Genomic DNA, 26,589 nt, shown 5'->3' with positions numbered 1-26,589 from the left:
CTTTATGGAAACTATGGGCACTGTGTCCTGCTGACTCAAGAGGAGAGGGACCACCCAGCTTGTTATCAGAACACTGTTCCTGCATCTCTGATGATATGGGGCTGCATTAGTGTCTATGGCATGGGCAGCTCACACATATTTAAAGCACTACACCATATGCTCCCATCCAGACAATGCCTATTTCAGGGAAAACCTTGCATATTGTAGAAAGTCAATGCTAATCCACATACGGCATCCATCACAACAGCACGGCTTCACAGAAGAAGAGTACGGTGATGAACCGGCTGCCTGAAGTCTAGACCTCTCACTAATAAAAAAAAAATTGCTGCATTATGAAGCAAAACATTGGGCAAAAACCCTGGAGTGTTGAGCAGCTAAGACCATAAATTGGACAAGAATGGGACATTTCGCTTCCAAAACTCCGTTAATTGGTCTCCTCACTTCCCAGACGTTATAAAAAAGAAGGGATTGCTACACAAGAGTAGACATGGCCTTGTGTTATGAATGAGTCACCGTAGGAGGCAAAAACAGAAATACTAGCTAAGTCCAGAAAACCAGAGAAGTTGGCAGCTATCGGATTGCAGACCCCTGAACCTATCAAAACAACTAGCAGTAGCCGTGGGGGGTTCCTACGGTGCCCTAGACCCCTCGATCACAGACGGAGAACTACATAGCCTAAAGAAAGAAAGGGAAAACTAAACTGCCCCAGAGCAGACCCCAAAGCAATAGGCAGCCCCCAACATATAATGACGGTGAAGCAAGATGAAAAAACACTCACACAGATAGAAAGATAGGCTGAGCAAGTGATGGGGCCCAAGCTAACTAGATAGGACAGGATAGAAAAGCTGCTGTCTATAATCCGCCAAAACCCTATCAAAACAAGAGCCAACGGCTGATAGGGAAAAAAGCCCTGAAGACGCTAGGCTTCAAAAAGACTATATCAGTACTCAGATATTTTCTGAAGACAGAGCAAAAAAGAATTCAGTTCACCCCAGCAGGGAATGGCAGAAATCAAGGAAAACAATGCAAAACAAAACCAAAACACAAATGCAAAAAGTAGAGCAGAAAACTTAGCTTTTGAGGAGCAGGAATCAGACTGGTCTCCTAGAATCCCTCAGAGAGATCACCAGCAAGTCAGAAGGGCGTCGGCTGCCTTATATCCAGTCAGTAATTCCCGTCACCCAATCATCATCATCCTGCCCAGGTGCTTGGCAATCAGCCTCACTACCTTCCTTCACCAGAAGAGGGAGTTCATCAGACCTCAATGGTGAAGGGGAAAATGAACTCACAACATTACCTCCCCCTTGAGGAGGGGTCACCGAACCCTCATCCACGCCACCAGGGCGATCGGGGTGAGCCCGATGAAAGGCACGCACCAATCTTTTGGCATGAATATTAGAGGCAGAGACCCAGGAATTATCCTCCTGACCATAACCCTTCCACTTAACCAAATACTGGAGTCTCCGTCTAGCCAGACGGGAATCCAGTATCTTCTCTACCTCATATTCCATGTTACCTTCAACCAATACAGGGTCCGGAGGTGCCACCCCAGGAACTACTGGTTCAACAAACCTCTTCAAAAAGGACTTATGAAACACATTATGGATTTTAAATGTAACAGGAAGAGCCAAACGAAAAGAGACCGGATTAATAATCTCCAAAATCTTGTAAGGTCCAATAAATCTAGGCTTAAACTTAGGAGAAGCCACCTTCATAGCGATATTTTTTGATGATGACCAAACCATATCACCAACGTTAAACTGGGGACCAATGGTCCTATGTCGGTTGGAAAACCGCTGGGCCTTTTCCTGGGAGAGAGATAACTTATCCACCACTTGGTCCCAGATCTGGTGCATTCTCTCCACCACAGTGTCAACACCTGGGCAGGCAGAAGGCTCCACCTGCCCTGAAGAAAATTGAGGCTGAAACCCAAAGTTACAAAAAAAAGGTGACATCAAAGTGGCAGAACTAGCTCTATTATTTAAAGCAAATTCGGCCAAGGGCAAAAATGAAACCCAATCATCCTGATCAGCGGAAATAAAACATCTCAAATACGACTCCAAGGTCTGGTTTGATCTCTCCGTCTGCCCATTGGTCTGAGGGTGAAAAGCAGAGGAGAAGGACAACTGAATTCCCAGCTTGGAACAGAAAGTCCTCCAAAATCTAGACACAAACTGAACTCCTCTGTCAGATACAATGTTCTCAGGAATCCCATGCAAGCGAACCACCTGTTGCAAAAACAGGGGCACCAACTCAGAGGGAGATGGCAACTTAGGGAGTGGTACAAGATGAACCATCTTAGAGAACCTATCACAAATCACCCAAATAACAGACATTCTCTGAGAGACAGGCATATCAGAGATGAAATCCATTGAAATATGGGTCCATGGCCTCCTGGGAACCGGCAAAGGCATCAACAACCCACTAGAGCGAGAACAAGGTTTAGACCGGGAGCAAGTCCCACAGGACTGCACAAAATTCCTGACATCACGAGACAAGGCGGGCCACCAAAAAGACCGACTCACCAGATCTCTAGTACCAAAAATACCTGGATGACCAGCCAATGCAGAACAATGAACTTCAGACATCACTCTCTTCTTCCACTGGTCAGGAACATACAACTTTCCACTGGGACAACGCTCAGGTTTGTCCTCCTGGAACTCTTCCAGAGCACGTCTCAAATCGGGCGAGATGGCAGAAAGAACTACCCCTTCGCCTAAGATGCTAGCAGGCTTGGTCACCACAGGAGAATCAGCAAAGAAGCTCCTAGAGAGAGCGTCAGCCTTGACATTCTTAGTGCCAGGAAGAAAAGAGACCACAAAATCAAAACGTGTAAAAAATAGGTATTAGACCTACCGGTAATGATGTTTCCAGGAGTCCATCCTGACAGCACCATGGAGGACATCCTCCTCCTCCTTACAGGGACAGGAAAAGCACACGAGAGGTTAAAAGGTCATGTCCCACCCCCTTTCCCTAAGTGATTTAACAAGAACCACAAGGTGGATGATGCTAGTAACAGTTTAATTAAACAATCATATTACAGCATATGACATATTATAATACAACGTAGTATAACATAACAGGGAGGGAACTACCCGTGCTGTCAGGATGGACTCCTGGAAACATCATTACCGGTAGGTCTAATACCTATTTTCCAGGACGTCCACCTGACAGCACCATGGAGAGTACTAAAGCACCTCCTCAGGGTGGGATACCGCCTGGAGAACTTTCCTCCCAAATGCGGTCTGTTGACCAGCTAACACATCAAGCTTGTAGTGCTTGCAGAATGTATTAAGGTTGGCCCAGGTTGCTGCTCTACAGATCTGATCAACCGAGGCCCCCGCCCGTTCCGCCCATGAGGCCGATACCGCCCTCGTAGAGTGGGCCTTTATGGAATCTGGCGGGCTGGCGCCTTCGGCTTGGTAGGCGTCAGAGATTACTGAGGTAATCCAGCGCGCGATGGACGCCTTAGATGCCCTTTTCCCTTTATTTTTACCTCCAAAAAGGATGAACAGGTTTGGGTCGATGCGCCAGCTATTAGTAGCCTCTAAAACTGCGTGCCTCACATCCAGCGAGTGAAGACGCCGTTCCTTTTTATTACGGGGATTGTCACAGAACGATGGTAACACTACCTCTTGGTTTAGATTCTTTGCGGAGGCTACCTTTGGGGTAAATGCCGGGTCTAACCTTAGGATTATACGGTCATCTCTTATCTGAAGAAATGGGTCCTTAGTGGACAGGGCCTGGATCTCCCCTATTCTTTTGGCCGTGGTAATGGCTACTAGGAAGGCCGTTTTACGAGTGAGAGCAGGGATGGTTATTTTCTCGCTGAGGGCGTAGGGTCCTGTACAGAGGAACCCGAGTACCAGGCCCAGGTCCCAAGGCGGGGTGAGCTTCCTAATCGTGGGGCGCAGGCGCTGCGTGGCTCTTATAAATCTGATTACCCAGGGATGTGAAGCTAGCTGGTAATCGAAGAAGGCGCTCAAGGCTGAAATCTGGACTTTCAGTGTGCTGGGCTTAAGGCCTTTATTAAAACCTGCCTGCAAAAAACTTCGTATACTAGGGAGGTCGGGGGTGCCCGCCCCGAGATCGGACCTGCCACCTTCCAGACAGAATCTTTTCCATATCTTTTGGTAGATTGCGGATGTCACCGGTTTCCTACTGGCCTGTAGGGTAGATATGACCTGATCCGACAATCCCTTTGCCTTCAGGATGTCCCTCTCAGGATCCAAGCCGATAGGTGGAGTCTTGCTGGGTTTGGGTGGTAGATCGGGCCCTGGTGGATGATGTCCATCTGCAGGGGTAGCTCGACTGGGTTTCCTACTGCCATGGCTCCTAGAAGGGGAAACCAGCTTCTCTTTGGCCAGTATGGAACGATCAACATCACTCTTGCGTGGTCCTCGCGTATCTTCCTGAGCACTGCCAGTATGAGAGCCAGTGGTGGGAATGCATAAGCGAGGGATTCTCCCCAAGTCTGGCTCAGGGCATCTACGCCTTCCGGGTGGTCCGTCGGATTCAGGGAATAGAATCTGGGGACCTTCGAGTTCTTTCGGCTTGCGAAAAGATCTATACTGGGGGTCCCCCAACGCTGACAGAGATGGTCGAAGATCTCTTCGTTCAGTTCCCACTCTGTCGGGTGGATCCGTTGTCTGCTCAAGTAGTCTGCTACTTCGTTCTGAGAGCCTTCTAGGTGTACTGCGGTCACAGATCGGACTGTTCGTTCCGCCCACGCGAATATCCTTCCCGCTAGGGCCTGTAGTGGTTGATGTCTGCGCCCTCCCTGGTGCTTCAGGATTGCCACTGTCGTCATATTGTCGGATAGTATGCGGACGTGACGATTCTTTAGTACCGACTGGTTTCTCCGCAACACTTCCCAGACCGCGAAGAGCTCTCTGAAGTTGGAGGATCTGGTCCTGATGTCTACTGGCCATCTCCCCTGGAAGATCTTCCCTTCTATGTGGGCTCCCCAACCCCACGCGCTGGCGTCTGTGGTGACTACCACATATGGAGAGGTTGTCCATAGTATGCCCACCTGAAGGTTTCTGGACTGTGTCCACCACCGAAGGGATTCCCTTACTCTTTCTGGCAGCCTTAGGGGTCTGTCTAGCGATGCCTGACTTCTGTCCCACCTCGCGAGGATCTCTTTCTGTAATGATCTCGAGTGGAATTGGGCCCATCGGACACACTGGATGCAGGCCGTCATGAGGCCCAAGACCTCCATTGCCTCTCTTATGGAGCATTGACGCCTCAACAGGTCTCTGGTTCTGGCGTGAATGGTCCTCTGCTTCTGCTCGGGTAGCCAAGATATTCTGTCGGCTGAGTCTAGAAGGACTCCAAGAAATACTTTTCTGGTCTCTGTCCTGAGGTCCGACTTCTCCCAATTGATCACCCAGCCAAGGAACTCCATTACAGTAATTGCTCGGTTTGTGTCGCGAATGAGCTCTTCTTTGGATCTTGCCACCAGTAGGAAGTCGTCTAAATATGGAATGATCACGATACCCTGATCTCTCAGGTAGGCCACCACTTCTAACACCAGCTTTGTAAAGATTCTGGGAGCTGAGGCCAACCCAAATGGAAGACACTGGAACTGGAAGTGGCAGGTCCGGGCCGGTAAACTGACCGCGAACCTTAGAAGCCTCTGGGATGAGGGATGGAAAGGGACCTGGTAGCAAGCCTTTTTTAGGTCTAGGGTACACATGACGGCATCCCTGTCTATTAGGATTGCGGATCGGATCGATTCCATCTGGAATCTCTTGTACCTGACCCAGGCATTTAGCGGTTTCAGGTTTATGATGGTACGAGCCTCGCCCGATGGCTTTGTGATCGAAAACAGGGAAGAGTAGTGCCCTCTTCCTCTTTCTGTCGGGGGAACTGGTACTATGAACTTTGAGTCTACCATGTCATGTAGATCCGTCCACATTGCGGAGTCCTCCAGAACAACAGTGGGGGCAATATATCTCTCGGGGGGAGGAGAAGAAAGCTCTATGCTGTAGCCTTCCGCGATGGTTCTGAGGACCCATTGATTGTGAGTGACTCGGGACCAGTTTGTTGCGAAGTGGCGAAGTCTCCTCCCAATACCTATGGCGTCATTGCCTCCTCAATCTAGATGTTGATGTGAATGGGGGACCCTTGTTCCTCCCACCTTGGCTGAAGGAGCTCCTATAGAAGCTTCTATTGGACCTTGCCCGACCCCTGAATTCAGTCTGTCTCCTAGAAAAGGAGCCTCTCCGAAAGGGCTGGGGCCGCCTGGGTTTTTCCTCTGGAAAACCCTTATTTTTATCGGACACCAGCTCTAGAATGTTATCTAAGGCTGGCCCGAATACCCTCAGGCCCGAGAAAGGGATGGAGCATAGCTTAGTTTTAGATGCGTTGTCCCCCGATCAGGATTTAAGCCAGACTGCTCTTCGGGCCGCATTAGAGAGGGAGTTGTTTCTGGCTGCAAACCTTACTGATTCGGCCAACGTATCCGATAGGAACGCCGTGGCCGATTTCATGAGAGGAAGAGACGCTAGGATCTCTGATCTAGGGGTCCTGTTGGTTAGGCGTTCCTCCAACTGCCCCATCCACAAAAACATAGACCTGGCCACCGAGGTGGCTGCTATGTTGACTCTAATAAGAGCCGCCGACGTCTCCCATGCTCTCTTTAACAAGACGTCCGCCTTCCTATCCATCGGGTCTCGGAGACCTGATGAGTCTTCGAATGGGATGGCGTTTTTTTTGGTAACCTTGGCGACTGGGACATCTATTTTAGGGACTTCTTCCCATGCCCGAATTTCCTCGGGATCAAAAGGCAGTCTATTTTTAAAGTCTCGGGAGAGTATCAACTGACGCTCTGCCTCCTTCCACTCCTCCTGGACCATCGTTCTGATGTGTTCACTTACGGGGAACACTACCTGTTCCCTGGCCACTAGTCCTCCAAACATCAAGTCCTGTCTGGACTGTGGTTTAGGGACGACTTCTATTTGCATAGTGTTCCTGACTGCCTGGACCAACTCGTCCGTGTCCTCCAGTCTGAACAGGTACTTCCTGCTCTGATCCTGTCTATCCCCCAGGATCTCGCCTATGGCGGCCTGTTGGAGCCGTCGCTCCCTTCCTGGCGCCGACCGCGCCGATATCCTGTCGGTGCCTGCCTGGCCTGCCGCCGCGGGGAGCCGACCTCCGCCTGCTGCGGCGGTCTGCTGTGTCCTGGTCCTCCCTCGGCCTGCCACGGGGGCCCAGCCTTCGCTCGATATGGCGGACTGCTTGAGGCTTCGCTCCTGCCTCCCAGGGCCGACCGCGCCATCGTTTCGTCGGTGCCGGTTCGGCCAGCCGCCTACGGGGAGCCGACCATCGCCTCTATGGCAGTCCGTTCTGGAGCCGAGAGCCTCCCATAGGGAGGAACGGCTCCCTCCAGGAGCGTCGTCCTGCTCCTGGCCTTTGGGGCAGAGGGACTCCCCCTCGGAGAGTTTCGGCCCCAGGACCTCTTGACAGGGGAAGGCTTGGACTGGCCGTACGATCCCCTGAGCCCCTCCGGTAAGTCTCTCGTGTGTCCCTCCGTGCAGGGACAGGAAAAAACACTGAGGGAAAGGGGGTGGGACATGACCTTTTAACCTCTCGTGTGCTTTTCCTGTCCCTGTAAGGAGGAGGAGGACGTCCTCCATGGTGCTGTCAGGTGGACGTCCTGGAAAACAAGGCCCACCTAGCCTGTCTAGGGTTCAAGCGTTTGGCCGACTCCAGGTAAATCAAATTCTTGTGGTCAGTGAGGACCACGACTTGATGTTTAGCTCCCTCCAACCAATGTCTCCACTCCTCAAATACCCATTTCATGGCTAACAGTTCCCGATTCCCCACAGCATAATTACGTTCAGATGGAGAGAACTTTTGGGAAAAGAAAGCACAGGGATTCATTTTAGATGTTACAGGATCCTTTTGGGACAAAACAGCTCCTGCACCAATCTCAGAAGCGTCCACCTCTACCTGGAACGGGAGTGAGACATCAGGTTGCTGCAAAACCGGGGCAGAAGTGAATCTTCGCTTCAGCTCCTGAAAGGAAGAAACAGCCTCCGGAGACCAATTCAACACATCAGCACCCTTCTTAGTCAGATCAGTCAATGGCTTGGCAATACTAGAAAATTTTGCTATAAATTTCCGATAAAAATTAGCAAAACCCAAAAACTTCTGGAGGGCCTTCAAAGAAGTGGGCTGAACCCAATCATAAATGGCCTGTAACCTTGGCCGGGTCCATTTCAATAGTTGACGGAGACAAAATAAATCCCAAAAAAGAAATCCTCTGTACCCCAAAAAGGCATTTCGATCCTTTGACATACAGGGAATTCTCCCTCAAGATCCGGAACACAGTCCGAACATGTTCCACATGAGAATCCCAATCCTTGGAGAAGATCAAAATATCACCCAGATAGATAATCAAAAATGTATCCACAAAGTCTCGGAAAATATCGTTCATGAAGCACTGGAAGACAGAAGGGGCATTAGTGAGCCCAAAAGGCATCACCAGGTACTCAAAATGTCCCTCCGGAGTATTAAACGCCGTCTTCCATTCATCCCCATGCTTAATGCGGATAAGATTATACGCCCCCCAGAGGTCAAGCTTGGTAAACCAGCAAGCACCTTTAACTCTGGAGAATAGATCCGAAATCAGGGGTAACGGATACTGATATTTAATAGTAATTTTGTTGAGGGCACGATAATCAATACAAGGCCTTAGGCTAGTTTCACATTATCGCTTTTGAGCGCGCACGGCCGCCGCTAAGCCCCGCCCCCTGCCGCGCCTCCGCCGGTAGCTCGGCCTACCGGCGCATGACGCTGCATGCGTCCTGCGACCCCTATCTTTATCACTGGGGGCGCAGGCCGTGCGCAGTATGCGTTTGGCGGCGCATGCGCCTTTTTGACGGTGCGCCGAGCGCAACCAAACTGCAGCAGGTTGCGTTTGGCGCAGGTCGGCGCACCGTCAAAAGGACGTATGCGCCGCCAAACGCATACTGCGCACGGCCTGAGCCCCCAGTGATAAAGATAGGGGACGCAGGACGCATGCAGAGTCATGCGCCGGTAGGCGGAGCTACCAGCTGAGGCGCGGCAGGGGGTGGGGCTTTATCGGCGGCCGTGCGCAGGCCGTCGCTGCGCTCAAAAGCGCTAATGTGAAACTAGCCTTAATGAACCATCCTTTTTGGCCACGAAAAAAAAACAAGCACCTAAGGGTGAAGAGGATGGTCTAATATGACCCTTCTCCAACGCCTCTTTAATATAGGATCGCATAGCCTCGTGCTCAGGTACAGATAAATTGAAGAGCCGACCCTTGGGAAATTTACACCCCGGGCTCAGTTCAATTGCACAGTCATAACTCCTATGAGGAGGCAAAGATGCAGACTCATTCTCACTAAATACATAATAAAAATCCGCCAAATAGTCAGGAACATCATGCGACTGAGGAGAGGTGGAAAAAAACGGAGCCTCACTAAGGGCACACCGACAACCCCAACTCACCACAGACACAGATTTCCAATCCAAAACTGGATTATGAATTTGCAACCAGGGAAACCCCAGAACAATGGTATCATGCAAATTATGCAACACCAAAAATCGGCAATTTTCTTGATGGTCTGGGGCGACCCGCATTACCACCTGGGTCCAAAACTAAGGTTTATTTTTCGCCAAAGGAGTAGCATCAATCCCCCTCAATGGGATAGGCGTCCACAGAGGTGTCATAGGAAATCCACAACGTTTAGCAAAATCCAAGTCATTAGGTTCAGGGCTGCTCCCGAATCCACAAAAGCCTTGGCGGAAAATGTGGACAGGGAGCAGATCAGAGTAATTGCCAGAAGAAACTTAGGTTGAACACCACCCACAGAAAACGTGTGTGCACAACGTTTCTCTCGTTTAGGGCAGACAGAAATAATATGCGAGGCATCTCCACAAAAAAAACACAGCTTATTACGCCTTCTGAATTCCTGACGCTGCTCTCTGGAAAAAACTCTATCACATTGCATAGGTTCAGACATTTGTTCAACAGGTGGCAACACCTCTCGTGCAGTCCTGCGTTCACATAAACGCCGATCAACCTGAATGGCTAATGACATAGAATCGTCAAGACCAGAGGGAACAGGAAATCCCACCATAGTATCTTTTACGGCTTCTGACAAACCCTTCCGAAAGAGAGCTGCCAAGGCATTATCATTCCAGGTAGTAAGGACCGCCCACTTTCGGAATTTTTGACAGTACAATTCTGCCGAATCTCGACCCTGGCTCAATGCAAACAGGGTCTTTTCAGCCTGATCAATAGCATTAGGTTCGTCATACAACAACCCCAAGGCTTGAAAAAATGCGTTCACATTAGTCAGAATAGGATCATCTGGTTTCAAAGAAAACGCCCAATCCTGGGGATCGACATGCAGCAAAGAGATGACAATTTTAACCTGCTGCGCAGAGCTCCCTGACGAGTTAGGCTTCAAGGCAAAAATAATTTATAATTATTTTTGAAATTCAAAAATTTAGACCGATCCCCAAAAAACACATCAGGAGTAGGGATCTTTGGTTCAGCAGCATGTGAATGAGCAAGGTAGGTGGAAATTCCCCGCACTTCCGCAGCGAGCTGCTCCACACGATCAGACAATTGCTTTATCTCCATTGAGAGAAAAAAAAAAAATTCCCCCTACGGCCTCAGAGATAGAGGAAAAAATATACACACCTTTTTTTTTTTTTTAACAATTCTTTCCTGCTATTGAGTACCCTAGGATCTGCGGTGTGGCTGGTGATTCTGTTATGAATGAGTCACCGTAGGAGGCAAAAACAGAAATACTAGCTAAGTCCAGAAAGCCAGAGAAGTTGGCAGCTATCGGATTGCAGACCCCTGAACCTATCAAAACAACTAGCAGTAGCCGTGGGGGGTTCCTACGGTGCCCTAGACCCCTCAATCACAGACGGAGAACTACATAGCCTAAAGACAGAAATGGAAAACTAAACTGCCCCAGAGCAGACCCCAAAGCAATAGGCAGCCCCCAACATATAATAACGGTGAAGCAAGATGAAAAAACACTCACACAGATAGAAAGATAGGCTGAGCAAATGATGGGGCCCAAGCTAACTAAATAGGACAGGATAGAAAAGCTGCTGTCTGTAATCCGCCAAAACCCTATCAAAACAAGAGCCAACAGCTGATAGGGAAAAAAGCCCTGAAGACGCTAGGCTTCAAAAAGACTATATCAGTACTCAGGTATTTTCTGAAGACAGAGCAAAAAGGAATTCAGTTCACCCCAGCAGGGAATGGCAGAAATCAAGGAAAACAATGCAAAACAAAACCAAAACACAAATGCAAAAAGTAGAGCAGAAAACTTAGCTTTTGAGGAGCAGGAATCAGACTGGTCTCCTAGAATCCCTCAGAGAGATCACCAGCAAGGCAGAAGGGCGTCGGCTGTCTTATATCCAGACAGTAATTCCCGTCACCCAGTCATCATCATCCTGCCCAGGTGCTTGGCAATCAGCCTCACTACCTTCCTTCACCAGAAGAGGGAGTTCATCAGACCTCAATGGTGAAGGGGAAAATGAACTCACAACAGCCTTGTCCCAACTTTTGTGAAATATGTTGCGGCCACCAATTTCTAATGGAGTAATTTTTTCAAATAAAATGGAAAAATATGCACCGTTCACCTTCTCATCTGTGTCCTATGATCTGTTGTGAATAAAATATGGCTATAGCAGATTTCCAAATCATTGCATTCTTTTCATTACATTTCACACAGCGCCCCAACTTTTTGGGAATTGGGCTTGTGTAATACATGGGGAGAGGAGCAGTACTGTAATACAGCAGGACAAGAGTAGGCAGAGAGAGTGAAAAGAAAAACTGTGAAGATAGTTGGTGATGTAACAGATGTACAGGGGGTGGGCAGGCGAGGTGGGAGCAGGTCAGCCATTCTACTGAAGGGTAATATAGAGGAACAAGTAACAAGTATATTAGCTTTTCGGAAGGAATGGGCAAGGAGCAGGTGATTTGTGCTGAACTGCATAGAGCCGTGCGGGAGCAGAGTCCTGGCCAGTGAAGGTGGAGTGGGTGGACAGAGGAGTACGGGTAGGGTGATGCTTGCACAGGAAGTACTACATCTGGGCAATAAAAATGAAAAAAGCATATACATAATGGGAGGAATAGGGCTAAGCAACAGCACATGTGAAAAAGACTTGGGTATACTAATAGATCACAGACTGAATATGAGTCAACAGTGTGATGCAGCAGCAAAAAAGGCAAATGCAATTCTAGGATGTATTAACAGAAGCATAGTCTAGATCACGTGAAGTCATTATATCCCTCTACTCCTCTTTGGTCAGACCTCATCTGGAATATTGTGTCCAGTTTTGGGCACCACATTTTAAAAAAGACATCAACAAACTGGAGCAAGTTCAGAAAAGAGAGACCAGAATGGTGACCGATCTGCAAACCCTGTCTTATGAGGAAAGTGTCACGGGGGCTTAGTTCAACTAAGGCTGAAAGACCCGGGGCCCCTGTGGTGTCCCTTTTACTAGGGGAAACCCTGTCTGACCCTCAACCCAGGGTTTTTGCTGAAGGTGCAAATGCCTGAGCCTCCGACCTTTCCTTATCTCCTGCTCAGCCCTGCACTTAACCCTCCACCCTCCACCCGGTGAGAAGTCACCACCAAAGCTCCCACACAAATAATGACAGACAGGGAGAACTTAAACTGCACCGCGCCGCACACACACAGGAATAAACAGTAATGTGAACAGGGCACAACTAAACACAAATATGGGAAGGAGAAAGGATAACGACGGATCATACGACACCAGATATGAATCTCTCTCTCTTGAACACCTCCACTCCAGACCGGAACCACTTGGTATGAAACACAAGCTATAATCGGCGACGCCCATAGGCCAGCATGACTATTTAAAGACCGTGGGCGTGACTAACCATCCAACCTGGTCTCCAGCAGGATTAACCCCCGAGAGCCTGAAGATCAGGCCGGCGCCACTGAGGCCATAGTGGCTGGAGGTGGAACTACCTCTGCCTGCCGGATGCTGTGGTGTGAACAGCGTCCGACATGACAGTACCCCGTCTTCTACGAGGGACCCCAGGGCCCTCAAGACTCATAGGACCCGGCTTGTCCGGATGACGACGGTGAAAAGAACTGACCAGCTGATCCGCATGTATGTCTGAGGCTGGAACCCAAGACCTCTCCTCTGGACCATACCCCCGCCAGTGCACCAAATACTGAAGAGTACGGCGTACTACTCGAGAGTCCACTACCTTGGCGACCTCGAACTCTAACTCGCCATCCACCATGACTGGAGGTGGCATCGGCGTTGTGTCCACAGAGCCTACCACCTTTTTCAATAAAGCCCTGTGAAATACGTTGTGTATCTTGTACACTGCGGGAAGTTCCAACCGATAAGCCACTGGGTTAATGATGGCAGAAATCCTAAAAGGCCCAATAAACCTTGGACCCAGTTTTAAAGAAGGGATTTTGAGTTTTATGTTCTTCGTAGCTAACCACACCCATTCACCCACACACAGGTCCGGACCTGGCACGCGTCTACTGTCAGCCACCCGTTTGTACCTGGCACTCATGCTCAACAAACGCTGTTTCACCCGCCTCCAGACTGATGACAATTGGGCTCCTAGCTGATCCTCCTCCGGGACACCCCCGGAGTCACCCTGACGTAAGGTACAAAACTGAGGATGTTGACCGTACACACAAAAGAATGGAGACTCTCCTGATGACTCTTGGCGGTGATTATTTAATGCGAATTCGGCCAGAGGAAGGAAAGTAGACCACTCCTCCTGGTTGTCGGACACAAAGCATCGTAAATACTGTTCAAGATTTTGGTTCATGCGCTCAGTTTGTCCATTAGACTGTGGATGAAACGCCGATGAATGTGACAACTTGATCCCCAACCTTGAGCAAAAAGCTTTCCAAAACCTCGCCACAAATTGCGTACCCCTATCAGATACTATGTCAGACGGTACTCCGTGGAGTCTGACCACCTCCTTCACAAATACCTGAGCCAACGTCTTAGCATTGGGCAAAGAGGACAACGCCACAAAATGCGCCATCTTTGAAAAACGGTCAACCACCACCAGGATGACCGTGTTCCCTGCCGAGGCTGGCAAGTCAGTGATAAAATCCATGGAGATTTCTGTCCATGGCCTATTGGGTACCCCCAGAGGCTGTAGCGTGCCAGCAGGACGGGTTCGGGGTGACTTAGCCCTAGCGCACGTGATGCAAGCTGCCACGTACGAGACCACGTCCTGCCGGATTTTGGGCCACCAGAAACGACGCGATACCAGCTCTAAGGTGCCCTTCACCCCTGGGTGACCAGCCAGTACCGAATCGTGGTGTTCCTTCAACACCTTAGGCCGAAGATGCAGGGGTACAAATGATTTGTTGGCGGGAAGTCCTGGTGGTACCTCCTCTTGGGCCTCGGCAATCTCCGCCTCTACCTCAGTCGTGAGAGCCGAGACCACTACCCCTTTCTGGAGGATGGGTACCGGCTCTTCCCGAGGTTCTCCCCCCGGAAAACACCTAGACAAAGCATCCGCCTTGGTGTTTTTAGCCCCGGGACGGTACGTCACAAGAAAATTGAAACGAGTAAAAAACAATGCCCAGCGAGCCTGCCTAGGAGACAGACGCTTGGCCGACTCCAGGTACAGCAGATTCTTATGGTCGGTGATAACTGTGACCTGGTGAGCCGCCCCCTCCAAGAAGTGTCGCCATTCCTCAAAAGCCAGTTTGATGGCCAACAACTCCCTGTTGCCGATATCATAATTCCGTTCGGCCGGCGACAACTTCTTGGAGAAGTAGGCGCATGGATGCATCTCGCTCAAGGACGAGCCTTGAGACAGTACTGCCCCCACTCCCACCTCCGATGCATCAACCTCTACCACAAAAGGTTTAGACACGTCTGGTTGCACCAGAATGGGGGCTGAAGCAAAACTATTCTTCAGACGCTCAAATGCACGTATAGCCACCTCAGGCCAGTTCGCCAGATCGGCACCCTTTTTTGTCATGTCCGTGAGCGGTTTGGCGACAGTCGAAAAGTGTTTTATAAATTTCCTATAATAATTCGCAAACCCCAGGAACCGCTGGAGTGCTTTCAGACTCTCCGGCCTCTCCCATTGCAACACCGCTTGCACCTTAGCGGTGTCCATTTTAAAACCAGCTGCGGACACAATATATCCCAAAAAGGGCAACTCCTGGACAAAAAATAAACATTTTTCCAGCTTAGCATAGAGCTGGTTCTCCCGGAGCAACTGTAACACCTGCCTAACATGCTGCAAATGAGTGTCCCGATCGCTAGAATAAATGAGGATATCATCCAGGTATACAATCACAAATCTCCCCAGGACATGAGCAAAGACATCATTAATAAAATGTTGGAAAACGGCAGGCGCGGTGGTCAACCCAAACGGCATAACCAGACTCTCAAAATGACCCTCAGGAGTGTTAAACGCCGTCTTCCACTCATCCCCCTGACGGACCCTTATGAGGTTATACGCCCCCCTGAGGTCCAGCTTGGAAAACCATTTTGCCCCCGCTACCTGGTTGAACAAATCCGGGATCAACGGCATTGGGTAGGGATCACGGATAGTAATCTGGTTTAACTCTCGGAAATCCAGACACGGGCGTAACCCCCCATCTTTCTTCTTAATGAAGAAAAACCCCGCGGCTACAGGCGAGGACGAAGGCCGGATGTGACCTTTGCTCAGACTCTCCGCGATGTAGTCTTTCAGAGCTTGTCTCTCAGGACCAGAAATATTAAACATCCTGGCCTTAGGTAATTTGGCCCCGGGTTTTAGCCTAATAGCACAGTCATAGGCTCTATGTGGAGGCAGTTCTGAGCAACCCTTCTCAGAGAAAACATCCGCGAAATCCTGCAAAGCCTCCGGCAGGCTGGGCGTCACGGCGGACACACATGTGGCCAAGCAATTGTCTTGGCAGAAACCACTCCATTGTACTATGTCCTGAGTTTTCCAATCAATTACCGGGTTGTGCCTGGACAGCCATGGAAAACCCAGGACCATTTGAGCTGGGAGATTACGGAGGACCCTACATGTAACCGACTCAGAATGTAGGACCCCAATGTGGAGTTTCACCTCTGCCACAAACTCAGTAATCTCCCCTTGAGGGAGGGGAACAGCATTAATGGTCACCACCTGTATGGGGTGAGGAAGTTTTTCAATCTTAAACCCGGCGGTGTGTGCAAACTCCTCATCTATGAGATTGGTGGCGGAACCGCTATCCACAAACACTGATATAGGTAGCTCTCTGCCGGCGACAATAACCTTGGCAGGGAGCATACATTGAGATACCATCATGGAGGATATGCATACGCTCAGTTGGGTCTCCTCCATACCCTCTGAGCTTAACAGTTTTCCGCCGGTGTGACCCTCTTAGGTAGTACCGGGCAAACGTTAACATAATGACCACCTTTACCACAGTAGAAACATGCTCCGGACTTCCGGACTCCCGGAGCGCGAGGCTGAACCTGTGCCACGCCAGCAATCTGCATAGGTTCAGGGGGCTCATCTACTTCAACCACACCTGCACCTCTGTTTTCCCCCAGAGGTAGCGTCTCCTGTGCCCCCTGACGAAAACGGCGATCAATACGTATCACCAAACTCATGGCAGACTCCAATGATGCCGGAGTCTCATACATCAGGAGGGCTTGTTTCACCCTCCCTGATACCCCATGAATAAACTGGCTCCGCAGTGCTGGGTCATTCCACTGTGTGTCTACAGCCCAGCGGCGAAATTCCGAACAATAGTCTTCTGCCAAGCGCTCCCCCTGGCGGAGGGCGCGGATTTTAGATTCCGCTAGAGCCAGTCGGTCAGGGTCATCGTAAATGAGCCCGAGGGCAGAAAAAACATTATCGACCGAATGAAATGTAGCAGAGTCAGGTGGTAAGGAAAATGCCCATGCTTGGGGGTCACCACTCAGTAATGATAACACCAGCCCTACTCGCTGGGCCTCATTACCTGAGGATATTGGCCGCATGCGGAAGTATAATTTGCAGGCCTCCCGAAATACGACAAATTTGCTGCGATCGCCTGAAAAACGTTCTGGCAGCGGAAACTTCGGCTCTGCACCGATACCTGCAGATGCCGTTTGCACCTTTGCTACTACCAGGCCCTGCTGCTGAACTGCCCCATTCAACTCGGAGACCTGTATGAACAGCGCCGCCAACTGGCGGGTTATGGAATCTAATGGATCCATGGACTCCTGAAAAAATGTGGGCCGATTATAATGTCACGGGGGCTTAGTTCAACTAAGGCTGAAAGACCCGGGGCCCCTGTGGTGTCCCTTTTACTAGGGGAAACCCTGTCTGACCCTCAACCCAGGGTTTTTGCTGAAGGTGCAAATGCCTGAGCCTCCGACCTTTCCTTATCTCCTGCTCAGCCCTGCACTTAACCCTCCACCCTCCACCCGGTGAGAAGTCACCACCAAAGCTCCCACACAAATAATGACAGACAGGGAGAACTTAAACTGCACCGCGCCGCACACACACAGGAATAAACAGTAATGTGAACAGGGCACAACTAAACACAAATATGGGAAGGAGAAAGGATAACGACGGATCATACGACACCAGATATGAATCTCTCTCTCTTGAACACCTCCACTCCAGACCGGAACCACTTGGTATGAAACACAAGCTATAATCGGCGACGCCCATAGGCCAGCATGACTATTTAAAGACCGTGGGCGTGACTAACCATCCAACCTGGTCTCCAGCAGGATTAACCCCCGAGAGCCTGAAGATCAGGCCGGCGCCACTGAGGCCATAGTGGCTGGAGGTGGAACTACCTCTGCCTGCCGGATGCTGTGGTGTGAACAGCGTCCGACATGACAGAAAGGTTGCAGGATTTGGGAATGTTTAGTTTGAAAAAGAGAAGACTGAGAGGAGACTTAATAGCTGTCTACAAATATCTAAAGGGCTGTCACATTGTAGAAGGATCAACTTTATTCTCATTTGCACAAGGAAAGACTAGAAGCAATGGGATGAAACTGAATGGGAGGAGACACAGATTAGATATTAGAAAAAACTTTTTGACAGTTAGAGTGATCAATGAGTGGAACAAGCTGCCACGAGAAGTGGCGAGTTCTCCTTCAATGGAAGTCTTCAAACAGAGCCTGGACAGACATCTGACTGGGATGATTTAGCGAATCCTGCTTTGAGCAGGGGGTTGGACCAGATGGCCCAGGAGGTCCTTTCCAACTCTACGATTCTATGATTCTATGAAGCTAAACAGCCAACATGCAGACAGTGAACCAAAAATCTGGAGGAAGGGAAAACAGAAAAAAATTGGGGGGACTTTTTCATTACAATCCAGCACAGCTTAGCTGAATATGGGGTTAAAAAAAAACAAAACCTTTATTTCTCATTCTGCCTCTTCCTCACTCTCTAGAGGCTTCCATAGGCAACTGTAATCTGATCCCTCAATGAGGGGAGTGATTGCTTTCTGTTGACCAAAAGTGAGGGAAATGTTCATAGAGCAGGAGAGGAGAAGAAGTGACTCAAAAGTGGAAAAAGAAGCAGATTTCTGTGTTAATGTATATTACATAGTTTTATGTATTCACTTGTCCTATAGATTTATGCAAAGTTTACCTTGACATGAGAGCAGCTCATGATTTTCCATTTCATTGTCTTCTAGGTCTTTGGGTTCTTCTAAATGCTGTTCTGAGTGAAATCTCCTATGTCTTTTGAGAGTCGATATCTGGGTAAAACATCTGCCGCACTCGGGACAGTGAAATGGCTTCTCTCCTGTGTGGATTCTCTGATGTTTAACAAGATCAGCTTTCCGTGTGAAGCTTTTACCGCAATCTGTGCAGAGGAACGGTCTCTCCCCTGAGTGGATTTTCAGATGCTGAATAAGGTTGGATTTCTTTTTGAAGCACTTTCCGCAGTTAGAGCACTGGTATGACTTCTCCTCCGCATGGGCCCTCTGGTGCATCAATAGTGCCTCGTGCTCGGTGAAGCACTTACCACACTCCCAACAGGTGAAAATATTGTCCCAGCGAGGTGTACCTTTTGGAGGGCAAGTGGATTTATCCGGACTCCTTTCCCCATCATTAGAAATCCTGGAATTTATATCCACATCCTGAAGTCCTGAAGGTTGGTTTCGGAAACTACAGCTTTCTTGTGGTGACTTATCAGAGTCATTGTTATCTTCTACTTTCCAATCTGGAGAGGAATTCCTGATATTGTGGACATCGGCTGTGGACACAAATAGAGCAGCTCTCAAAAATGGTGACAAACTCCACTCAAAAGGTAACACAGTGACCGCATACATCGTCTGTCCTAATCTGATCATGGATGACCAATTGATCCTAAACATTGCGTTCTCCTGTCCATAAAAAGAAGTCTCCTCTTACCTGGAGATGAGAGAGGCTCGTGATTCTTTGTGTCATCCTCCTGCAGGTCTTTAGGTTCTTCTAGATAATGTACAGCTGTAACCTGATAAACACAAAGATACAGTCAACATCCAGACATCGGTATTGGCCAAACACATTGGATAGCTGTCACCCAACAGCTCTTTCCTCCAATCCCCCCTACACTCGCAGTCCTTGCATCAGGGAAGTAAGGGCTAACTGACATGTCTGGGAGAAGCTTATCCACCTGAAAAGAAAAGGATCGGGAAGTCGAAACTCAAATGCCGATCCTCAACTTCTCCAACATCTGTATTGTGAGAGAATAAAGATGCCCAGATACACATTAACTGGTCAGCTGGTGCCGCCAATATCATCCAGTATACCCTACACACAGCTACGCAACATACTATAATGTTTTGCATTCGAAGAAACGCTCACCTCTCCGGTCAGCAGCTCAATAATCCGATCAGTAAGTTGTAGGATCTTCTGCTCACTGTCCTTTGCAAGCATCAGTGATCGAGGTGAAGGCATCCTAATGGGGCTCCGAGGTCGGGTCCATCTTACTGATGAATGGGGAAGGTCACAGGATGTCTTTTTAACTACAGTGTAATCCTGTGGATTTAGAAAAACAAATGTGTAAGTTTAGTTATCACAGCCGGAATAGCCAAGGGTTAAAGCTGATGATCTAGAGCAGGCCATACGCAAGAGATAGCTAGCTGCCAGACGTTCATTCGGCAGACAGTCATCTCTCCTGACACCTCCATACAAAGGACAGCTCGGCCATGTGTTCATAGCCTTTCAGTAGGGAGAGAAAAGAAATTTGCTGCCCCCATACACATCAAATACAGCTGGTCTGAAAAGCAGTGGGTTCAGAAAACTTTCACCTAATGTGTATGGGTGCCTTCACAAGGAGACTGCTCAAACTAATCTTATTAACTGATTGCATATGTCCTCCAAACGAAGAGAAACTCTAAAGAAGACCTGTCACTTGCTCTAAAAAATTAAGTCAAATAACTTGGAGAATTCCTTGAGCTCCCCTGATTCTGCTGCTCTTTTCCGTTTTGCGCTGTCGCCCCGTTGCAGAGGCATTCACATTTGTTTCTTCTGGAGTGGAGTATGTGAAATCTCTCCGTTTATGGAGCAGTGACAGATCCTCTAACAGTTCTCGGTATTAATAGAAGATGTGAGGCTTTCTTCTCTCCCAAGTCACATGCTTTATTAATACATCCAAAATCTATCATCTCTCCAATCATAGACCACTCACGTCTCCAGTCAGCAGGTAGATGATCTCCAGAGTGATATTTAATAAATTCTCAACCATGAGATTCTTATCTTGATCCATTTTGAAGCGTGAATAAAACAAACTGGCGTCCTAACTGGAAATCTTAAAGTTCCAACTACAAATAGAAGTAGAGAAAAAAATTAATGTTCCATCAATAACATATTTTATACCAATCTAGTCATTGGTTGATCACATATAAATACTTACAAGAATATTATATAATGAATACTAAAGGATATCGATAACTTCAGGGTTCTTTGTTACTTAAAGGGAATCTGTCAGCAGGTTTTTACTACGTTATCTGAGAGCAACATAATGTAGGGGCAGAGACTCTGATTCCAGTGATGTGTCACTTACTGGGCAGTTTGCTGTTGTTTTGATACTATCACAGTTTTCTCTGCTGGAGATCTAGCAGTTCACTGAATGCTGAGCTCTGTATAGCCCCGCTCCCACCACTGATTACCAGCCTTCTGGCAATACAGTGCACTTAGAAAGCTGCCAATCAGAGTTGGGGGTGGAGTTATTCCGAGCAGATGACTAGGAAGCACAAGACACCTAGTCCTGTAGTGATCATCTCCTGCTGATAAAACACTGGATTTTATTGAAATAGCAATACAAAACCCAGTAAGTGACACATCGCTGGAACGAGTCTCTCAGCTCCTACATCATGCTGTTCTCAGATTACACAGCAAAAGCCTGCTGACGGATTCCCTTTAAATGGATGTATTTTGGGGCAAAAATATTTTTGCAGTTGGGTTTCATTGAAAATGTTGCGAGTTTGGCTTTTAAGCCCCTTTGTAGCCCTGCTTATTGTTGGCTGCAGAATGAGAATAACCAAGAATCTGTCGGTGAGCTGGGTCTGTAAATGTGGGTTTACACCACCCGACTTAAAGCATTAAACAATTGACTAAATGTTTCCTGATTGGTGATCGTTTAATAGCCTGTTAACACAAGCAGACAACATATCCTATGAGCAAAAAACAATCAGTAATAGATTGCCCGGGGCGTATAGGCGTCCATTATTCCCACCAGTACATCGTTCTGTGTAAACAGGACCTATGATCCAAAAGATCATTCCACCCAATGAAGGGGCGTTTTACTAATTTGTCTGGTTATCAGCAGCCTGTTTACACTGCACGAGAAATGAGAATTCCTTGGAAATCGTGTTCCCGATAACGGTGCAGTGTAAACACAGCCAAGCTTCATATGTCTTACTGAGCGCTTCTTCCTGCCAGCGATAATGCAACTCACAGATCCACCAAAAGGTGTAAATGTGAGCTATGTCGCAATGGTCTCCATTATTAAAGGGGTTGTCCTGCTCAGAGAGGTGAGCGGCTTGGATGAGGTCATGTCTAGACCTACCTGCCATGATGTGTATCATACATGTCCTAATAATGACTAGGCTGGATGAAAGAAAATGAAAAAAGGCCAACTGGCTCATAGAGTTTCACTTAGGCTATGTTCATGTTGCTTTCTCGCTGCGTTTTTTTTCTGTAGCCAAAACGTCATCTCTTGGCAGTAAAAATCTGTAGCCATGATGCAGTTTTAGCTACTTTTCCTGCTGCGTAATTCAGGATCCCAAAGTTCAGCTTTGCTTCCACCTTGCAAGCGTGAACAATACAAGGTATAAGGGCCCCGTCACACATAGTGATCTCGCTAGCTACTCACAAGTTTTGTGACGTAACAGCGATCTCACCAGCGAGATCGCTGTGTGTGACACCTACAGCGACCGGCCCCCCTGCCGGTATCGCTGATCGCTGCAAGAAACCTCTGGACATTTTTTTCGTCGCTGATCTCCCGCTGGCCAGCACGCATCGCTGCGTGTGACAGGTGGGAGACCAGCGATCAGCTGTTAACTAATGTACACATCGGGTATCCAAGGGACGCGAGTCCCTTGGATACGCGATGTGTACGTTAGTTACCAGCGAGTTACAGGTGCCGCCGCCTCACGCTTGGGACCAGGAGCCCGCGGAGTGTGTACCTGCCGCCGCACGCTGGGGACCAGGAGTCAGCAGGACGCCGCCAGGAGAGGCCGGGGATGCAGGTGCGCCCTCTGCTGGTGGAGGACTGGAACAGCAGGCACACTTGTCCGCTGCTCCCGGGCTCGCTCCTCACCTCGGCATCGCTGTGCTGATCGCTGGTGAAGCTGTTTGTGTGACAGCTCACCAGCGATCACATAGCGACTCACCAGCGATCCTGACACGTTGATATCGTTGTCTGGATCACTGGTAAGTCGCTATGTGTGACTCCAGCTTTAGGCCACAAATGCAACTTGTATGTGAAACCATAACACATTTTTTGAAAAAAAAAAAAAAGGGCAATTTGATCAAATTATTTAGGGAACAGGTTTTCTCGTGTCTGAAAAAATAGTGATTGTTCAGAATAAAAAGCCGGATTCGTGTATCAAGCGCGGCCGTAAACTAAGGTTATGTGAGCTCATAAAAAAATATATATCTGCAAACACAAAAAACAGTGGGGAAGTAGAATCGGTCACACATTGCCTGCATATCACTCATTACATGAAACGGTACTTGGAGTCAGGAGAAACAAATAGATAGCTTTAAATAAAGTGCAAATTACATTACAATAAAGAATATATTGTACTAACAGGAGGAGACGCGAGGCATGTCTCGCGGCTGTTCAAACGGTGCAACACATGCAGGGATTACCTGTTGGTTACACGATCCCTGCATATGTTGCTGCTGTCGAACAGCCGCGAGACATGGAGCCGCGGGAATTCAAACATAGACAAGACACTTGGTTAGGACCCGAGCATGCTCAGATAACACCCTATCCCAGCACGCTCGCTCATCACTAGTAACAGACACATTCCTATTATTTACTGCAAACAGTAAGTATTTCCTCCCTTTTCCTAAAATACGAGTGTGGATATATAAAATGCAGATGTACAATTACTACAAAAAGAGACAGGCAATCATATTACAGACGCACTGATTCTTTGCAATATTCTGAAATGACAGTCAGTTCAGTGATGTAGTTACCATACATGGACGCTCCACACACTCCGCTCTCCCCATAGTCAGTGCCTCAGGAGTGTTTGGGCCTTTTAGCCCCTCTGGTAGGTACAGCTGTCCCCTCCCCAGTCTCAGCTTTCTGATGGAATTAACTGATAATTTGATCAGCAGCAGAGAAAGGAAAAGGGATAGTGACTCTCATCAGCCAGTCTGAGTATTGGATGGGAGTCATTTACACATAGTGGGGAGGAGACATGTTGTTCACACTCCTGTTTAGCATCTGTATGAGATACCTGTGGTGAGCAAACACTTTGCAGGATCCCAATGTGGATAATGAGCAATTACTGATGAGATCAGCTACAGTCGCTATATTGAAATGGGATCACTCCAGGAGTACTATATCCATTGCAAATCAGGCCATTTTGTTAAAAAAGACTGATCAGCCCTTCCATTTAAACAAATAATAAACCACCTACTGATCTCTCGCTACTATACCTCCTAACTTCCAACTTCTGAAGTTTCCACAATCAGTGATAGTTTGGGGAGCCATGTCATCTGCTGGTGTAGGTCCACTGTGTTTTATCAAGACCAAAGTCAGCGCAGCCGTCTACCAGGAAATTTTAGAGCACTTCATGCTTCCCTCTGCCGACAAGCTTTTTGGAGATGGAAATTTCTTTCTCTAGCAGGACTTGGCACCTGTCCACACTGCCAAAAGTACTAATACCTGGTATACAAACAACAGTATCACTGTACTTTATAGGCCAGCAAACTCGCCTGACCTTAACTTCATAAAGAATCTATGATGGTATTGTCAAGAGGAAGATGAGAGACACCAGACTCAACAATGCAGACGAGCTGAAGCACTCGGTGATTCCCATATGTGCATGTTAATAGTGCTTTTTGACATGAAAGGTTCCCTTTAATTTAAAGGGCTCATTCCTCCTACAGTGAATATACATGAGATAGATATCAGCTCAACCACTGTTTGGCCCAGTGATATATATTGCCAGACATCCCCATTCACATAAAATGTATCATGGTCATGTGCCCGCACCTTTCCGGGTACATGACCGCTGATCTATACAGCTGACATGTGACCGCAACAGCCGCGGGCGCAATCGCAATCCACCTGCGGCTGCCAACTTGTTAAATGCCGCTGTCAATCTCTAACAGCGGGATTTAACTCAGGAAGCATGTCACTCATCTCACCTATCGGTGACCCAGTCACATGATCGCGGATCACAGAAGGGTCTGCCTGACAATCAGAGGTCTGCAGCAGACCTCTGTGGTGGTCATTGCTATGAGCGCCGCCCCGTGGTCAGCGCTCATAGCACGTGTGCATTTCTGCTATACACAGGCGATCTGCTCTGTGTGGTAGAAGCGATCAAAGTACTGCAGCTTCTAGTCTCCCATGGAGACTATTGGAGCATGCAAAAAGTAAAAAAAAAAAAAAAAGGTTTTTAAAAATATTAAATAAAAAAAACAGGATTTTTGTTTGCTTACCGTAAAATCTGTTTCTCAGAGCCTTCATTGGGGACACAAGAACCATGGGTGTGTGCTGCTGTCACTAGGAGATTGACACAATGCCGTGAAAAAAATGTTAATTATGCTTCCGCAGTATACACCCCTCCGACCGGCTGTAGGACAATCAGTTAGTGAGAAAGCAGTAGGAACATTCATCAAAAATAGTCATAACAAGTAATATAAACATGGGAGGTTGCTGTGTCCCCCTATGAAGGCTCCGAGAAACAGATTTTACGGTAAGCAACCAAAAATCCTGTTTTCTCTATCGCTTCATTGGGGGGGGGGGGGGGGACACAGGAACCATGGGATGTCCTAAAGCAGTCCCTGGGGAGGGAGAAAACAGGCACTTAATTCAGGTCGGAGAACTCACCACTGCCGCCTGCAGAATTCTTCTGCCTAAGCTGGCGTCCGCTGAAGCGTAGGTATGGACTTTATAGAAAAGGTATGAACAGAGGACCACGTAGCCGCCTTGCACAGTTGCATGGCTGATGCTCTATGGTGCACCGCCCAGGAGGTGCCCACTGCCCGGGTAGAGTACGCCTTAACACCAGAGGGAGGTACTCCGTTCTTAACCCAGTAGGCCTCCAGAATTGCCATTGTGATCCAGCGGGCGACTGTAGCTTTAGAGGGAGGCAGGCCTCTTCTCGCACCACTTGAAATGACAAAAAGCAAGTCTGTCTTCCTGAAGGGGGCGGTCATAGCCAGATAGACCCTTATCGCTCTGACCAGGTCTAGCTTATTCAAAGAGCGCTCCAGAGGATGAGTTGGAGCAGGACAGAACGAAGGAAGGATTAAATCCTCATTCAGGTGAAAGGCGGACACCACCTTGGGAAGGAAGGAAGGGGGGAAGGCCGCAAAACAACCTCATCTTGGTGAAGAATCAAAAAGGGAAGGCGACACTAAAGGACCGCCAGCTCTGAGACACGTCTGATAGGGTTGATAGCTACAAGAAATACCACCTTCCAGGACAAGAAGGACATGGAAACCTCCCGGAGAGGTTCAAAAGGAGAATCTCTTAAAGTTTCCAGGACCAGATTGAGATCCCAGAGGGCCACTGGAGACCTCTATGGAGGGAATGCATGTGCTACCCCCTGAAGAAAAGTTTTAACCTGCGGACGGGAAGCTAAATTCTTCTGAAAAAGAATAGAGAGTGCAGATACCTGGCCCTTTAAGGAACTGAGGGCAAGACCAGCGTCTAACCCTGCCTGAAGTAAAGCTAGGATGGTTGGTAAGGAACATGACATAGGTGTGATGTGATTAGATTCACACCAACTAAAGTAAGCCTTCCAGGTTCGGTGATAGACCCTGGAAGAGAATGGCTTCCTAGCCCGGATCACTGTGCTAATCATCCGGTCCGAAAACCCGGCCGCTCTCAGTATCATGGTTTCAAGAGCCATGCCGTCAAATTGAGCAACCGAGAATTCGGGTGGTAGAACG

General features: G+C 48.4%; 1 protein-coding gene across 1 annotated transcript in view; it reads right to left on the bottom strand.

Moving 5' to 3' along the window:
• The window catches only part of LOC141084248 (uncharacterized), a 101,507-nt gene that overhangs the window by 60,464 nt on the left and 14,454 nt on the right, over positions 1-26,589 (bottom strand). The window contains exons 2-5 of the mRNA XM_073568829.1: positions 20,636-20,768; positions 19,810-19,983; positions 19,375-19,456; positions 18,608-19,216 (exon numbers count right to left, since the gene is read on the bottom strand). Coding sequence (XP_073424930.1) covers positions 18,608-19,216; positions 19,375-19,456; positions 19,810-19,983; positions 20,636-20,713 — 943 coding nt within the window. The 5' untranslated portion in view covers positions 20,714-20,768. The remainder of the gene's footprint in view (positions 1-18,607; positions 19,217-19,374; positions 19,457-19,809; positions 19,984-20,635; positions 20,769-26,589) is intronic.

The sequence above is a fragment of the Dendrobates tinctorius genome, unplaced genomic scaffold (assembly GCF_039654945.1).
Source record: "Dendrobates tinctorius isolate UK_male_01 unplaced genomic scaffold, ASM3965494v1 ptg000022l, whole genome shotgun sequence".
NCBI classification, from domain to species: Eukaryota; Metazoa; Chordata; class Amphibia; order Anura; family Dendrobatidae; genus Dendrobates; species Dendrobates tinctorius.
Note: the sequence above shows the minus strand (reverse complement) of the source record. Positions and strands in the feature narration are given on the sequence as shown.